Source organism: Tachysurus fulvidraco, chromosome 19, assembly GCF_022655615.1.
Source record: "Tachysurus fulvidraco isolate hzauxx_2018 chromosome 19, HZAU_PFXX_2.0, whole genome shotgun sequence".
NCBI lineage: Eukaryota > Metazoa > Chordata > Actinopteri > Siluriformes > Bagridae > Tachysurus > Tachysurus fulvidraco.
This window is the reverse complement of record NC_062536.1, coordinates 6,380,130-6,398,012: the sequence shown is the minus strand read 5'-3', so window position 1 is coordinate 6,398,012 and position 17,883 is coordinate 6,380,130. Positions and strand designations below refer to the sequence as shown.

Sequence of the window (17,883 nt, the reverse complement as noted above, 5' to 3'; positions counted from 1 at the left end):
GGGGGAAAAAGACAAATATTTGACAGTTTACGGTGAAACTGCAATAAGTAGTATTCAAATAATGTACAGAATGTAGCTTATAATCTACCCCATCAATTAAAGATTATTAAACATGGTGACGTTAACAGTAAACAGGGCACAATTCAATTACAGCTTGATCATAATCCTGAATCAAAGTTCTGTATTTTCAGTTGATCTATCACTTTTGAAGGTAACTGCTGCCTCCTAGTATCTCAGGAATAAATCACAACAGAGCTGAAATCTTCATAAATATGTAATAATCCTTGTAAATATACAGATAGTACCACACATGCCCTTTATCGATTTTAGTCACAGATGTGTTCTGATCATATTGTCAATTATAAATTCAAAAAGAAGCTTACAATTACATTGTAATGTATAACAGAAGTGACCAATTAAAACTACTAATAATAACTATAATTTCCTGAATAGTCGTTCCTTTATTTAATGCACCTGATATGATTTAAATTATGGCATATATATATATATTTAAGAAAGCATTACGTAGCATTTAACAAAACTTACAATTTATTTAATGTAATATAACAAATCACAGAATGATTTAAATAGTCAAGTGGATTACGTAATAAAATAGCAAGCTGCATGGATTAGGGTAAATATTTCACTTTATTCGCACTGATGTGTGACTCAACCGCCACTTTATAGGTTTGCATAGTACCGGTCCCTGTTCTCGAAATCTCTGTAGGCGAACCTGGCGTCTTTTTTACTGTGTGGCATGCGGCCGAAGGGTTCGTGATCATTGTAGCAACTGTCAAACACCTCGTCGACTGTTTTCACCGCATCCTCTTTGCTGATCTTCCTCACGGCGAGGATGGAGCGTGTCGCACGGTCCCGCACACATTCCTATATTAGGGGAGGAGAGATGTAGTTAGCGCTGCCACACAGATTGCGGCTTCTTTCTCTTGGCCAGCTAATTTATACGGGTACCTTTGTTAGTGGTGTTTGGGGTCAGTTCAGCCGTTTATTCATTCAGACCTAAATAGTAACTTATAAATATTATATAAGATATATAAATCTTAATGTTATATTCATCTCTTGATCACAGCATATTCATTTTGCTGTCCTACACAAAAGCTGTTATTTTTTCCCCATTAAATGTCACAAGGCCAATCCTAAACTTTTGACCTTCCCGTCCAATTTAGCTTCTCGATGCTTTAAAATGATGCACACTTGGCCTTACCAATCTTTTTATAAAGTTGCGTGTAAAAGTTTGTGTAAGTAAACCAAATAAAAATTTTTCACTGGATTTTCAAAAAATTTGAAAAAGCTGAATTCCTTATTGACAAAAATCCCATATATATATGTACTGTAAGTGTGTCAATCAATACAAATGATGTTATTTGAAGTTTATCAAGTTGAGGTTTACAATAGTTGTTCTTTTGTGTGATTTCTAGTGTAAACGATCGATGCATAAACCAATCATTTTTCATTTGCAATCATGGCCACTCATTTAAATTTAGCTGAATTATTTTACAGAAATATGCAGGATAGTCACTTTACCTGATGGTGCTTTTTGAGGCCAAAATTAAACCTAGCGAGTTCATTGCTGAATGAACAGTCTCCACTGAGACTGGCTGCTCGAATCTACAAAGAAAAAAGGAACAAGCACACGGCTGTTTAGATTCCTTTAGAGAAAAAAGCGACTGCGTTACTACTACAAGCCCATCTAACCTCTGAACAAGCTAAGTGCTTGAAGTTATTGAACCAGTCCACGTGTGCTCGGCAGTGATCAAACGCATGGATGAGCTCGTGCGTGACCACTCTGTTCATATGAGCCTGTTGATGAATGTTGTTTTGACACAGCACAATCTGCAAAAGATGACACGATTGTTTTAATCTCTCATCGATGTTCAATTGGACAATATGTCAATGTTTATCATTCTTATAATACAGCAGGTTGATAATTATAATAGTTGTCATTGGTATAAAATTAAATATTCATTTCTTTTATTTCTATTCAGATCACTGATGTATTTGATTGCATATGATCTTTATCAAGCTGCTTTTTGTTCCTCTCACTTGAGAAGTTGTGGCATCGAAGCCACCGCTAACGGTTCCATCACAGTCCTCACAGGAGAAATGTCTGTCTTTGTACACTGCACTGAGAAGATAAGATTTTAAGTCAGATGTATGAAAACATAGTCACTGAAGCTGTAAGTTGCTGAAATGACAGCACGTACCAGCCTGAGTTCTTCAGGGCGCCGAGAAGAACTTTTGCATATGGATCTGAAAGGGAAAGAAGGGATATTTAAAGACTACTGCGCCAATGTATCCGAGGAACGGTGAGGTTGACCTACTGTATGTGAGCAAAAACTGGCAGAAAACCACTGGGCTAATAAACAGGAACTGTATTTCACTTTGGATCAAGGCATCTGCTAAAAAGATAAAAGTAAACAACATTTACAACGATTTGCTGGCCATTGGATAAAATACATGCATCGCAAATCTTAGTTAACACAATAATCTTCCTACTTTATCTGTACAAGTGAATTTTTAAGGGTGTGTGATGGGTCTCCTGAGCAGACAGCTGAGGCTTCATACATGTTGTATTTTATAGACACTGGCATGAGCTTAAAGTGGACAATGCACTGCATTCAGCACGGTAAGATCTTTACCTTTATGTTCATTTTTTTTATTAACTCTCTGTCCCCATGACATACAACTAAGACATTCAAATTCAAACATGCACTAGTCCCCTTTTCCATGTGATTCACACTTGGATTTTTGTTCTTCCGATTAAAAGCAAGACCTTCTGTCCTCCATACATTTCCTGCACAATGCTGGTGATCAACCGCAAGCTTCAGGCTGTTTTTTATACAGGTCTTGGAGTAGGGGCTTCTTCCTCACCATGGTTGTGACAGACTATATTATTAGTGGACGTACACATCTGTACATAAACATCTGTACATGTTCCCAAAGTGGGGCCCATCATGTACAGCCAATGGGTCCATAATTGTTTTCTTTTTTTTTTTGTTTATAAACAACATGGTGAGAGATCAGATATGATAAGAGATCTGATTCACTTATAAAAGCTCTCAGCTTAATTACTCACCAGTATTGTATGTAAAGACACGTGTCTTACAGAGAACAAGAGATCTGTGTAAATATGCTCTATGAGAAGCATAAGGTAACAGGATTAATCGATATCTCTCTCTCTCTCTCTCTCTCTCTCTCTCTCTCTCTCTCTCTCTCACACACACACACACACACACACACACACACACACACACACACACACACACACACACACACACACACACAGTTCTCGGCACTGTAATGTACACTGACATATGTACTAAGTTAATGTTTATTCTATTCGTACACACAATAAACACTGATAGTCATGGCTAGTAGCTGCTTACTTGTCTCCACTGCAACATGCAGCATTATCTGACATTTGTGGTTGAAGGTGAACAAGCTTTCCCCAATGGAGCCTTTCTTGTACTTGCTATTCTTTCTTTCCGGAAACAAGTTGTAGCCATAATCATCACTCTGCTCTTTAGTCTGATCCATTGATCTCTCTGACGAATTCACGCAACTCCAGCCACAATATCTGATCCTACAGTCTAGAAGGAGGTCATGTTGGTGTCTGTAGGTCACGTGGTCATCAGCAGTAAAGGTCTAAATGAGGTGATGCTGAAGAGCCTCGAAGTGGCTCAAGCGTCCGCCATCTTTGATATCTTAGGGGGCGGAATGTATGACGTCACTTAAAGGCGGAAGTGAAAGCGTCCCGTTTATATTATATTATATTATATTATATTATATTATATTATATTATATTATATTATATTATATTATATTATATTATATTATATTATATTATAGTTATATTATAACAATTAAGGTAATTATAGTAAGATTACTTCTCCAACAAAAATATTACAGAACCATTTTCCATAACACGTTAATTTACTGACCAAAAACATTATAAAATGTTAAATTTTTCAGTAAAAATATTATTTATAAATAAACAAACAAATAAACAACAACAACAACAACAACAACAATAATAATAATAATAATAATAATAATAATAATAATAATAATAATAATAATAATGTGGGATTTTGTGATTTTCTGCAAGAAACTCAGTAAAAAACTACCACCTAATATTTTTATGGTAACTTTTATTTTAATAACTACACAAATAGTATCTGAGGCTATACATTTTAAAAATTTCCAGGGTTGTTACACCAACATTGACCTTGTTTAGTTTACCAGCATCTATAATATTTAATTGTAGTTGTGAACAAACTCTGAGAACACAAAACTCTGGCCAACATGGGGTCACTGTTCACCAGTTAAAAACACTTCTTCTCAGCATTTCTTTTATCTGCTTTCCTTTACAGATTTAGTCAGCAGTAATCAGACATTGGTTTTATTGTTGGTGGGATGTGGTAGCTCAGTGGCCAAGGCCCTTAACCCTCATTTGCTCAGTTGTAAGTCACTCTGGATAAGGGTGTCTGCTAAATGCCCTAAATGTTAACACTAGCTAATTTCAATAATTTCCTACCTAGATTAGAGATACGAGGAGCCACACTTAAACGAATATTTGACCTGATAAATGATAATAAAGTTTTTTTTCTGTAATTAAGTCAAATTTAAAATGCACAGACAATGCACACAAATCCTATATTAATGCTTTATTTAATTTCTTTTTTCTTTTTTTTTTGTATAAAATCATGCCTGGGTCTAGAAGGTGACTGTCATTAGGTGAGTAACAAGTGTAATTTGTTGATCAGCCACTAGGAGGCAGCAGTTACTTGCAAATTAGACTTTAACCAGTTGGATTAGAATTGTGTTTAAATTGTTCCTATTCACTGTTATATGCAAATGAGAATTTTGCACGTTAAAATGGTGTAAACATCTACAATAATCACCATTCTGTACCTTAGCTACTAGCTCAAGCAGTGCATTGTGGGATTTCCTGTGTATAATGCCAGATTCCCATAATGTTAAATACAAACTCATCAGAATGTCAGCTGGTGGTGTAAACTGACTGTTTCTTTCTTTTGTAACAGCTGTTAATATTTTGTTAAAAATGATAATATTTCTATTACAATATAAACCAATTGCAGTATTAACCAATTCACACTGTTGGCGAGAGAACACCATTAGGGTATGTTTAAGAATATGATCAGAAGTAATATAAGGAATTTATATATAGCCGTTCATTTCAAGCCACAGTAAAGTTTTATAATAATTATTATTATTTACAGCCATAATGTGAATCCTCATGCTAATGATATGTAATTTTAATTAAATGATTAGCATATAGCAAACACCGGCCTGCTCCGGAGAGCAATCTGTTTTCCTCTCTTGGTTATTTGAATGTTAGTTAATGAATTCCCTTGTCAGATATCCAGTTTTATATAGTTCATAAAATTAATAATTCATTTCTCTTACAATGCAATTAACAAACACACCTTCCTCAAAACTATATTCACTCTGCAGAAAGATAAGATACAATAAAGAGCAAATAATAATATTAGATTAGATTAGATTCAACTTTATTGTCATTACACATGCATAAGTAAGGCAACAAAATGCAGTAAATACAAAATAAATATATTCATGTTCATCATGGTAGAATGAACAGTTATATGACTTAATATAGTACAAAGCAACATGACAGGTTGGCATATGATTCTGTAATAAATAAATAAATAAAGCAAGCAAGCAAACAATCAAACAAACAAGTAAATAATAAAACATATATATATATATATAATATATATATATATATATATATATATATATATATATATATATATATATATATATATATATATATACACTTGCACGATAATATTAACCTGTATAATATAATGTACAGTCTTTTAGTTTTGACCTTGATCATGCTGGATGTCAGAAGCAGTAGGTTAAAACTGATGCCTTTTCAGTTTTCAGTTTTGCAATCAATTTTGTTCATTTTTTTTACCAAACCGACAGCTTCAATATAAAGTAAAAAAAAAAAAAAGGATGTGCAGACTACATATGTGGTAAGTTATAACTTACTCATTTAACTAGGCTACTTACTTCAAGGACAGGTTTGAGATCCGTACTTGCTGAGCTTAAAAGGTTATTTTCAATATATAACAGCTCCCAGTGGTCCAAATGGCCACAGGTACCAGGAACAAAGAGAGAATAATTGTCCCTTCTGAGCCGTATAAGGTGACCCTGTGTGCCACTGGCTGCTCTGTCACGCATTTTGCTTGCAGGCCTCGGGCAGGTCCAGGGACATGAACCTGACTAAAAAAAGGACAGCATACAAAACGTTGACTAATTAAGTAGTCTAATAACAGTCTAATAACAACTAATCAATAGTTTTAATCAAAGCTCTTTTTTCTAAATGAACGAGTTCTCTCTTTATTTGCATTTCTGGCATTTCATAATAATCATATTTATATATTTCTTAATAAAATTGTTTGTCATTGACTAAGGCAAGTAAAACTGATGTAAAATACAAATATCACAAACAAATGCATCGCTTTAGTTTGAATGAATGTAAATCATAGCTTAGTGGAATGGTTATGAAACCCATATGTAGGTCATTGCAACACTGTGGCAGTGCAGGGATTTAAACTCATAACCTTCTGATCAGTTATCCTGTACCTTACCCACTGGGCCAACACTGACTTAAAAGATGGAATAACAAACATTAATAGATATAGAAGATGTAACTGTAAATCTAGCCCTATGGTCTTTGGCACAGTTTGATTTTGAAGGCATTGAACTCTTTCATGCAGGCTGCTTTTAGTTTTCAACCTGCTTTTGATCATGAAAACATGCCACCGTCAGCTTGCGTGTTATTCTTCGCTGAGCTCATTGACACTCCGGGTTTGTGATTTGCATGGCCATTAACTGTAACACGACTGAAATCCACAGGGGGTTCATTAGTGGGGATGGTGGCCTTCTTTTGCCTCCCACAAACCAACTTTTTGACCTCTCAGTCTCATTATCTACCGAGATGTAAGGGACCAGTGACTGCGAGGCACCAGTGCACAGGGCACAGCTCTTATAACTAATCAGCCTTTGTATCAAAGCGTTTTGTTGCCACAGGCTTTCAGCAATTAAAATTTACCCATAAAAAATATAAATGTATACACTAATGATACAGTGAGATAAAAGAAAAGCCACTCTAATGGCCGCTCGGTGTAGCCTGATTGTTATGACTATTCTGTGTAAAATATAAATTTTTTTAAATCTATGTTTAAATAATTTTTTCAGGTAGTGGTCTGTTTTATGTAATAGTTGGTTTCATTTAATCACATTTGTTTAAGCGCATCCTCTCTCTCTCTCTCTCTCTTTCTCTCTCTGTGTGTGTGTGTGTGTGTGTGTGTGTGTGTGTGTGTGTGTGTGTGTGTGTGTGTGTGTGTGTGTGTGTGTGTGTGAGTGTGTGTGTGTGTGTGTGTGAGAGAGAGAGAGAGAGAGAGAGAGAGCAATACTCTAAAGACAATTATTATAAATTACTCCTCTTGTAATTTTTGCTCTCTTTTGTGTGTGTGTGTGTGTGTGTGTGTGTGTGTGTGTGTGTGTGTGTGTGTGTGTGTGTGTGTGTGTGTGTGTGTGTGTGTGTGTGTGTGTGTGTGTTTGCCACCAGAGGTCACTAAAGATACAGTTTTCTATGTAGTTACCCATGCTACCATAACCCTTACAAAGACATTATACTCAAACCAGTTACAAATCACCAGCAGGTTACATATGAGACCGACCAGAAACCACACAAAAGAAAGAGAGAATGTTTTTGACAATATTTCTCAAGCGTCTGACATAGTAAGTATCGTGCATGTGAATATACACACAAAGACAGGAAAATACTAATTATGAGGAACATCTACACTTTATAATACCTTGTATTTGAAATAGTTTGTAGATCGCAAATTCTGGTTTGTCCTTAATTTGACAGTAATAGACCTTATGACAATTGTTTTAAATAATACTTATCCATAAACTACCCTTTGGTATTATTAGTTTCTATGAAAAGTGTTTATTAGGAGATCTCTGTTTTTGTTTTTTGTTTTTTACAGCAGAAAGTAAAAGTATTATTTCCATTCAGTCTCTCTTATTTAAAGTGATGCCCTTGTTATTTTTGTCTGTGTATTTATTTGATGTTATCATCTAATTTAAAAAAAACAACAACTTTTTTTCCAATAGTGAATGAGCACTGGACGTTATTGCCCATACCCAAGCCCCGAGGACACAACGGTTACAGAGAAGGGCAACTTGAAATCAATTAAACTGGGAAAACTTAACAATAACAAACGTAGTGTCTAATAAGTGTATGTTTTCAATTCTTTTCCCATTTAAAGCCGAAGCTACACCAAAGTGGCAAAGCTTGTTTTGGGTTATGTTCCTTTTATTTTCTGTAATTACATTTGTAATTCACCCAGTAATTACAGATCCTTTGAGTATGTTTGCTTAGATTTTTTTTACCCCACTGAACATCTAACATGCAACAGCTCATTAAGGTGGAAACTAACAACAAACGGCAAAATCAAGTCAAGTACTGTAGCTTTGCATTAAAACTATTAAAGAAGTGTGTTTATTCTCATGTAATTCCACATTGTTTATACAAACCTTCTTCCCAGGAGACCGAGTCTGTTCTGATAAAGTTTTTGATTAGTTTTTGACTAATTGGAGTGGTGGAGAAAACAACAGTGAGGCAGATGGTAAAGAAAGCTGTTCAAATGCAATTTATTAGTCTGAAATGTTCAAATGTTTGACCAAAGACAACTACACAAGGCTACACTGGAGAATACTGAAGTATTTCCTCTTGTCATAATTACCCAGTCTATATAAAAGAAATCAGCAATGAAGTTATCTTGGGGGGGGGGGGGCATGGTGGCTTAGTGGTTAGCACGTTTGCCTCACTCCTCCAGGGTTGGGGGTTCGATTCCCGCCTCCGCCTTGTGTGTGTGGAGTTTGCATGTTCTCCCCGAGCATCGGGGGTTTCCTCTGGGTACTCCGGTTTCCTCCCCCGGTACAAATACATGCATGGTAGGTTAATTGGCATCTCTGGAAAATTGTCCGTAGTGTGTGAGTGTGTGAGTGAATGAGAGTGTGTGTGTGCCCTGCGATGGGTTGGCACTCTGTCCAGGGTGTATCCTGCCTTGATGCCCAAAGACGCCTGAGATAGGCACAGGCTCCCCGTGACCCGAGAAGTTGAAACATGTATTTATTATGTTGGACACTGCACTGATTTATTATCTTTCACTGCAACTATCAAAATTTAAAAAGCACTGAAGTGTGAAATTTTAGAGTCCTGAGCCTCATTTTGGTTTACGCATGGAACAGATGACTTAACGGCCTTGTACAGTGATGAACATCATGGTATAGAATGTTATGTTTATTAATTCATATATTTTTTGTTTTACTACAACAGACGTTAGTGTGTCTTGCTTTAATAAATGTCCAGGGTTTTAAAAATGTAGAGAAGCACAGATTACTTCTTTAGTCTAATCAAGTTTAACCCACACATCTGTCAAAGAAACCCAAGCTGTGCTCTTAGCAACAATGCACTAGAGGAAAAAAGGAAGAAAAAAGTCATCAGAGCTCATTTATAGTGGGGAGGAAGTCTGTCAGCTGATCAAATTTGCCATAGATCTTTTTCTAAATGGTCTAACATTGCTTACTAAAATAATTATATAATGTTTGTGAATGTGTTATTAACTGGAACACTTTTCTCTCCTTTCCTATAAGACATTGCATGAAATCTGTCAGCTGAGGAGTTTTGACATAAGCCTTCTTATAAAGCATCTATAACTGTTTTCTAAAAGCTAAGAGAAATGTTTATGAACCCCATATTGTATGTAGGTACTTGCTCAAGGCCCCAGCAGCAACAACACTGTGGCAGTGCAGGGATTTAAACTCATAACCTTCTGATCAGTAATCCAGTACCTTACCCACTGAGCCAACACTGCCTTAAAGAATGGAATAACAGAAACATTAGTAGATGTCGAAGATGTAACTACAAACCTTGTACTAAAACTGCAGTGTGAATTTTTTAAAGATTCATTAATTTACCAGTGCGATTAGACCAGACACTGATTAGATCAATAGTATGCTGGACACTTGTGTTTATTTCACAAATTTCCCATTTATACATTAGAGAAGAGAAGAATGACTTCACTTGTTTTGTCAGTAGAAAACATGCATAATGTATATAATAGAATTGAGCAGAATTAATATTGTACATGACAATAAAGTTATAATAACTTCATAACCATTAAATAGAAAAGTAGCATGCAAACATTGATGATGATGATGATGATGATGATTTTTATTATTGTTATTAATTCTAAATAACAGCAATACATTAGTTTCATTGAACTAAAATAAAGAATAGTTGTACACAAGAATAGTTTTATTCGATGCAAGCATTTTTACAGTAGTAATAACTCACTCGGGAAGTTAAATCTTTAACTCTTTTAGTTTTGAGTGTGTAATATTTATGAATCTGTATCATGCACAAATCTTCCTTCAGAATAAAAAGCTGTGTAGTAGATGCCTGAACAAACCACTGTTTTGATTCATAGCCTTTGGTCATAGGGTTGCCTTTGCCTTGCCCTTTTTCTCTCCTTACTGTTTTTGGAATCCTTCAAGATGTTTAAATCCACATAAATGAGCACTCCTCTGATTCACAGAGTAGCCGTCTTTGCCACGGCAAGCATTTATCGAGTCACCCCCACTCTCCCCACTGCTCTTTAAACTCACAGCCTCTTTAAAAACCACTTCTGATGGAAAATGCAGATGTTTGCAAGTTTGATTCGTAAGCGTATGGAAATGGTTTAGAAGGAATGCTTGTCAAGAGAAGAACAGTTGGAAAGTGAAAAGCACGAAGGCTTAAAAAGAGCAAAAGCTAAAAAGAGAGGTCAGAAGAAAGCAAGTGAAGAAAAAGAAAAATGACAAAGTTATTCAATTTGGGTGTGGGGTTTCTTTATGTTAGCTCTCATTGACCAGTTCAAGTACCGACACCTGGAGACATGGAGTATCAACATTTAGCAACATGCTATAATTTATTTTTACTAATCTATGTGGATTTCATTTTTAATGTGTCTTGTAGCAAAGAAGCATTATCCAATGCTTATTAAACAAACATCACTTAACACAGTCATTAACTAAACATCACTTAACACAGTCACAGCCATTATTTTTCCTTTAATTTTTCACATCTACATATAAATCTTAGGTAGAGCCCCTGATGATTATTTATCTCAGTAGTTGTATAAAGTAGCCATTTTCCAAAAAGCTGACTCTTGCCTGTTCTACATAGGATGTAAGGGACTCCTTCAGAGGAACTTTCTATGGTGCCCAATGCTACATTACTGTAGAAGCGATATCAGAAATTTGGATGATAAAAAATTGTTAAACAGTAAACAGAGCCGGAGGCACGGTGGCTTAGTGGTTAGCACGTTCGCCTCACACCTCCAGGGTTGGGGGTTTGATTCCCACCTCCGCCTTGTGTGTGGAGTTTGCATGTTCTCCCCGTGCCTCGGGGGCTTCCTCCGGGTACTCCGGTTTCCTCCCCCTGTCCAAAGACATGCACGGTAGGTTGATTGGCATCTCTGGAAATTTGTCCGTAGTGTGTGATTGTGTGAGTGAATGAGAGAGTGTGTGTGCTCTGCGATGGGTTGGCACTCAGTCCAGGGTGTATCCTGCCTTGATGCCCGATGACGCCCGATGAGATAGGCAAGGGCTCCTCGTGACCCGAGAAGTTTGGATAAGCGGTAGAAAATGAATGAATGAATGAATGAGTAAACAGAGCCCCTGATGATTATTTATCTCAGTAGTTGCTCTGTTTACTGTTTAACAATTTTTTTTATCATCCAAATTATTTTATCATCCAAAACGGTTCAGAGTAGAACAACTTTACCAACTTTACCTATCTAAGAACGCCTAAATGTCCAATCTAAGTTAGAACACATAAATGTCCAATTTAATACAGAATGGCTTAATGTCCAATCTAAGCTAGAATGCCTAAATGTCCAATCTAATACAAAATGCCTTAATGTCCAATCAGAGTTAGTAGGCCTAAAAGTTCAATCTATGTTAGAACACCTAAACGTCCAATATACATTAGAACACGTAAATGTCTAATCTAAGACAGAATGCCTTAAAACGTCCAATCTAAGTTAGTATGCCTAAATGTCCAATCTAATTTAAAACACCTAAATGTCCAATCTAAGTTAGAGTACCTAAATTTCCAATTTAAGACAAAACATCTAAATGTCCAATCTGAGCTAGAACGCCTAAATGTCCAATCTAAGCTAAAACACCTTAATGTCCAGTCTAAACTAGAACATCTAAATGATGTCAAGTTTATCAAGCTAAGCTAGTATGCCTTCATGTCCATGCTAAGCTAGAACACTATGCTGAGATGGGACGCCTTCATTTCCAAGCTAACCTCTACTAGAGTGCCTTCATATCCAAGCTAATGTGTAATGTCTAAATGTCCATGTTTTTATTCCTCTATACTGTTCATTTAAAGCTACGCTGCCAGTCATTGTGGGTGTTAGAACAATCAAACTGTGGTGCAAGGATTAAAATTGGGTGTTTGACTGCTACAATATGGCAAGCATGTGTGTTCGCGCCCCGGTAATTACCACACTTTGAAAGCCACGGAATCTGTGCTTTTGAAGTACGTCTCTCTGAGTCCACTTTGAAGATTCATCTGGAACCAAAGGCAAAAAATAGCACAAGAGAAACTCGCAGAGACAGTGTCTCGAAAGAAAAAAACACATAAAAATGTGACTAATTTAGGATAATCTTAGGACACAAAGTCCTGCTGTTTCTATAAAGATTTCTTTGAAAGCAGTATGGTGGGTTGTAGAGTTGTGTGTAGTGTTGTGTGTTGGCGTGGCCTCTGTACAGTTGGTGTGTAATGAAAGTTACAAGACTTTGTGTTCATTTGGAGTTTATGGGCCATGCGGGTTTAATGGAGTCACTGTTTGAGCTGTATACACACACACACACACACACACACACACACACACACACACACACACACACACACACACACACACACACACACACACCATCTGAAAGGGTTACTTGAAAGATGTTTCTTCTTTAAAAACATTTTTTCTTTATGTTTCCTATTTTGAAAGGTCCAACTTAGTCATTTTTACTAAGTTAGTCAAAGCGTACTACTCCATAGATCAATTTTTTAACCAAAATGAATAATTCAGTATGAATTCAGTAATCTGGGGTATTTACCAGCTCATTTGACCAATTATGAGCAGAATTATCTCTTCTAAATTGTAACTTTATTAGTTTAAATAAATGGAACACTAGCTTTCTTTATTTCTTTACCATTGTGCATTATATGCATATTTTGAATCAAATCAAATCAATCAATCAATCAATCAATCAATCTATCTATCTATCTATCTATCTATCTATCTATCTATCTATCTATCTATCTATCTATCTATCTATCTATCTGTACATTTGGTGAGAGAACGTTAAAAAATCAAAAATGTTTAAAAATATATTTTAGGTGTTAAACAATTCCTGGAATCATATTATGTCAGAAGAAAAGAAAATATAAGTAGAGAAACAACAAGACTTGTAAGCACTTAACTCTTCTTAATTTACATAGGACAAGAATTCGGTTTTATTTAGCTCCATCTTAATGGTTAATTTCATTATTCTGATGTTTAAAATGCAGTGGACGAACTAGGATCCAGACACCATTTTGGGCTTTTGCAGACATTTTTGAGATTTTTTGCAGACATTTTCCAAATCATTTTCTGTAGCACTTCTCCTTCACAAGGTTGTGGGGAACCTGGAGTCTATCCCGGGGCACAAAGCAGGGGACACCCTGGACAAAGAGCCAACCCATCACTGGGCAAAATCACACACCATTTACACAAAACGCATAATGTAGCCTACAATGCATGTCTTTGGATTGGTTGAGGGAAACTGGAGTACCCAAAGAAAACCCCCCAAATCACAGGGAGAATCTTTAACCACTAAGCCACCATTTCTGCAAACTGCCAATGTTCTATAAAGAAAACAGTGCTAGCAGATAGACACACCACAGCCACTGATCTCAACTTCATCTTGCTTCATTATAAATGGGTTACAATCACCACTGACTATGTCAAATGCCTTTGAACAAGAAAATTCATTCTAGTGATCATCAGATGATTACTGATGATAGGAAAAGGTTATCTGGTTCATCAGGTTCAGTTTGCATCGAAAAGATCGACATCAACCTGACGGAAGCCGAATGAGACTAAGGGGGACCATGATTTCCTGGTCTTGCACAGCGAATCTGAAGATCGTTCCTTATCCAGTTTATCTTTACACCTGGATGAATATATGCAGCACAATAACATATCATGTTACAAAGCATGTTCTGTTCAGTCAGTGAATAGATTTACATATGTGAATGTGAGTTTCAGTAGACTGCACTACACTGATACACTTCCTGGATCGAGGACATGGCAGAAAAGAATTGTTCGACAATGAGTGCAGACATCTTGTTTGCCGACACTGATACTGTGTATAACACTATATCATTAATTCACGCTGTACAACACACCGCACATACAGCAGCTTGTAGAAACCAAACCCCATCAGAGGAATCCTTCTTAAGAAAAAAACTAAACTAAACCAAACGACGAACTAGAATTTCATCAGTTTATCTAACATTATTAAAAATGTCATTAAAAAATGATGGATCGATGAAAATATCATATACTTCACTACTATCACTATCGGCAACCTGGCTTATAAACCTGGGACATTTGGATACTTGTTTCTAAACTGTACAGTGAAAATGAGGTGCATCTAGAAAACATAGTAAATGGTTTAGGCTCTGGGTTACTGATCAGTAGGTTGTGTTTCTGCCACTATTGAGCACTACTCCAGGGAGCTGAACTTTAACTGACCCTGAGCTTTGACCCTGATTTCTTAGCATGCTGTTTTTTGGCTTGTCTGTCAAGGTGTTTTGTTTATTTCATTTGATCGTTTCATTCTGTGTTCATATTTCAGTCTATAGACCTTCATAACATTAACTGATGTACTGAACAGATCGATTTTGTAGCTGAACAGCTAATTTGCCAATTCATTAACTCTATTAAATTAAATCATGAGTGGTCGTATGTGTAAGTGAGTGTTGGATGTAAACTGTGCTGAAGTTTGTTTGTTTGTTTGTTTGTTTGTTTGTTTGTTCGATTTATTTATTGAACACAGTGTGTCTGTGTCCATAAAGCCGATTCAAAGACATACATATGAACACATATAGACTTTTCTTATCTTTTCTTATCTTTTCTTTTCTTTTCTTTTCTTTTCTTTTTTAAAACAAAAAAGTATTTTGCTCCAAGAGTGGATTTAAACACATGTCCATTTCCCCCCAACCTTCCAGAAAAATGAAGAAATTCCAGAATTTCTGACAAGCCAACAATGTCTCTGCTTTTTTTCATGTCCATTTGTACTTTAAACACAATGTTTGGTAACAATTATTGGCTCCCAAATCCATTAGAATAATTGGAGTCACTCAGTGCAAGATTGATCTCTCTCTCTCTTTCTCTCTCTCTCTCTCTCTCTCTCTCTCTCTCTCTCTCTCTCTCTCTCTCTCTCTCTCTCTCCTCTCTTCTCTCTCTAACTAGTTCAATTCTGTGGAAACTTATGTTTGCCAACAGAATACTCTAACAACTATTCCATGCACATCTACTTAAAATTAGTTCTACACCTGGTAAATAGTCAGCAGATTTATATCACACACACACACACACACACACACACACACACACACACACACACACACACACACACACACACACACACACACACACACACACACACACACACACACACAGATGTTTCTCTCTACCCCTTGCATTTCATGTGGTTCTGCAAAAACCCTAGTGTTGGTGAGAAGCTTTCTGTCATCTGTACTTTTTAATATTGGGGGCGCTATAGAGTCATCCCCTTTTTTTTTTTAACCTTTTTCTTTTTTTTTTAAATAGTATTTATTTTTTCTAAAATCCTTTTCACTGTGCCAAGACATTATCTAACACAGAAACGGAGCCTCTATAACTCTCTCTCCCTTTCCAAAGCATCTGGAAAGCATTAAAAACTCTATGTTATGAAAACGAATGCAATGGCAACCTAGATGAACAGCACACTTAGTCTTTCTGTTGAACTAGTAAGCCATATTTCTACATGCTTGAGAATCATTTGGATACAGAAAGGAAAAGAGGGCCAATATGCAGGGTCAAGAGGTACAGAGAAGCTGCTGTGTAAGATATAGCTTATAACTTACAGCTTCAATAAGCACATAGAGTAGTATTTCAGTATGATCCTTATTTAAAGTGAGCTATAATTCTCTTCTGGGTGGGCTGGCTACACTTCAAATTATGTCTCCAGTGCTCAGTGTACGTTTGGCTTAGAGAAGCCGTCAGATGCAGCTTAATAGAAATCAGTTTACATTCATCAATCAACACCAGGACAAAGGACACAAATCCAGCTGGGACTGGTGATCTAAATCCTTTAGGAGTGTCATCCTGAAGTTCTGTCTCTGCACAGAGAGACGTGGGGAATTCCCACACTCTCATAATTGAATCTGGGCGTTTAGGAGGCTCCAGACGTCTCCGTAGAGTTGAAACAGCAAAGCAGCACTTAATATCAGATGTTTGTCTTGTTTTGCGCTGCCATAGCACCCTGAACTGGAGCAGGATTGGCATGGGTGATGGATTCATGTATATTAAGATAAAGCCTGTACAGCACACTATACAACACACTAATCTCAAATACATACAGTACACAAACACACCCCGGTAGATACAGTTATGGAGGAAACACATATATTAACAATATATGGAGCTCTCAGAAGTCTAAAATGGTGAAAATACATTCAAGCTATGGATTAAATGGTTTTAGTTGAATTTGTTTCCAAGGACATCTTTAAGATTGAACATTCCCACAGTGTTAAGCAGCTTTGGTTGGGATGAAGAACTCAGTTCGGCACTTAAACAATGGATGAACTTCCTGGTGATTATGTAAAGTACAATCATGGGTTCATTCACATGTGAATGAAGGACAGAAATAGGAAAATAAAGCATTATGGTAGGGCTGTAAGGCTGCTTGTAGTTCCTTGTAGTTAAGAGTTCTTTCTTTCACAGGAAAACACTTTTCATTACACCGAACCATGAACAGTTCTCCGTGAACAGAGTTTCCCAGCCCTTTTTCCTGCTAGCACACACACCTGATTCAACATCCAAATAATCATCTAAATAATAGCCCTTCCTGTGAAGTGGGGGTGTTTGAGCAGGAGCACAGTGCACGCCAGAGGGTAGTCCATGAGCAGCTTTTCGAACCCTTGCCCTAGAGGACCAAATCAATGAACTTTTTGTGGTTCCTTTGTTCCTTTGTGTGTAGAGCTGTATAAAAATAAGAGTACAAGAAATATGTATGATTTTTTTGCTTAACATTAAAACAGTGATTATCACTTTTTCTGACTTAGGAGCAAAATGGCAATATCACACATTGTAACTTTATTTATTACCTTCCTATCTATCTATCTATCTATCTATCTATCTATCTATCTATCTATCTATCTATCTATCTATCTATCTATCTATCTATCTATCTATCTGTCTATCTGTCTGTCTGTCTGTCTGTCTGTCCATCTGTCCGTCTGTCTGTCTGTCTGTTCATCCGCCCATCCATCCATCCTTCCTATCTATCTATCTATCTATCTATCTATCTATCTATCTATCTATCTATCTATCTATCTATCTATCTATCTATCTATCTATCTATCTATCTGTCTGTCTGTCTGTCCATCCGCCCGTCCATCCATCCTTCCTATCTATCTATCTATCTATC

At 36.4% G+C, this 17,883-nt stretch overlaps 1 protein-coding gene across 2 annotated transcripts; it reads right to left on the bottom strand.

Annotated features, from left to right (window-relative positions):
• Nucleotides 1-261: 261 nt before the first annotated feature.
• Nucleotides 262-3,743, bottom strand: atp23 (ATP23 metallopeptidase and ATP synthase assembly factor homolog). Of its 2 annotated transcripts, none has more exons than XM_027153943.2 (6): nt 3,405-3,743; nt 2,223-2,268; nt 2,062-2,143; nt 1,714-1,851; nt 1,543-1,626; nt 262-885 (listed from the first exon to the last, which is right to left on the bottom strand). In XM_027153943.2, the coding sequence occupies exons 1-6, from the start codon at nt 3,553-3,555 to the stop codon at nt 682-684; spliced, it is 705 nt and encodes a 234-aa protein (XP_027009744.1). In that variant the 5' UTR covers nt 3,556-3,743; the 3' UTR covers nt 262-681. The 2 variants fall into 2 exon arrangements, with proteins under 2 accessions (XP_027009744.1, XP_027009745.1); XM_027153944.2 differs by having other exon boundaries at nt 2,062-2,138; nt 3,405-3,501.
• Nucleotides 3,744-17,883: the final 14,140 nt, after the last annotated feature.

Excerpts from the sequence above, each read along its gene's own strand:
- atp23 (XM_027153943.2), bottom strand. The coding sequence starts at position 3,555 with ATGGATCAGACTAAAGAGCAGAGTGATGATTATGGCTACAACTTGTTT. Across the intron at positions 1,852-2,061 it reads TCGATGCCACAACTTCTCAA|ATTGTGCTGTGTCAAAACAA; the intron begins GTGAGAGGAACA and ends CATCTTTTGCAG. Across the intron at positions 1,627-1,713 it reads AGCACTTAGCTTGTTCAGAG|ATTCGAGCAGCCAGTCTCAG; the intron begins GTTAGATGGGCT and ends TTTTCTTTGTAG.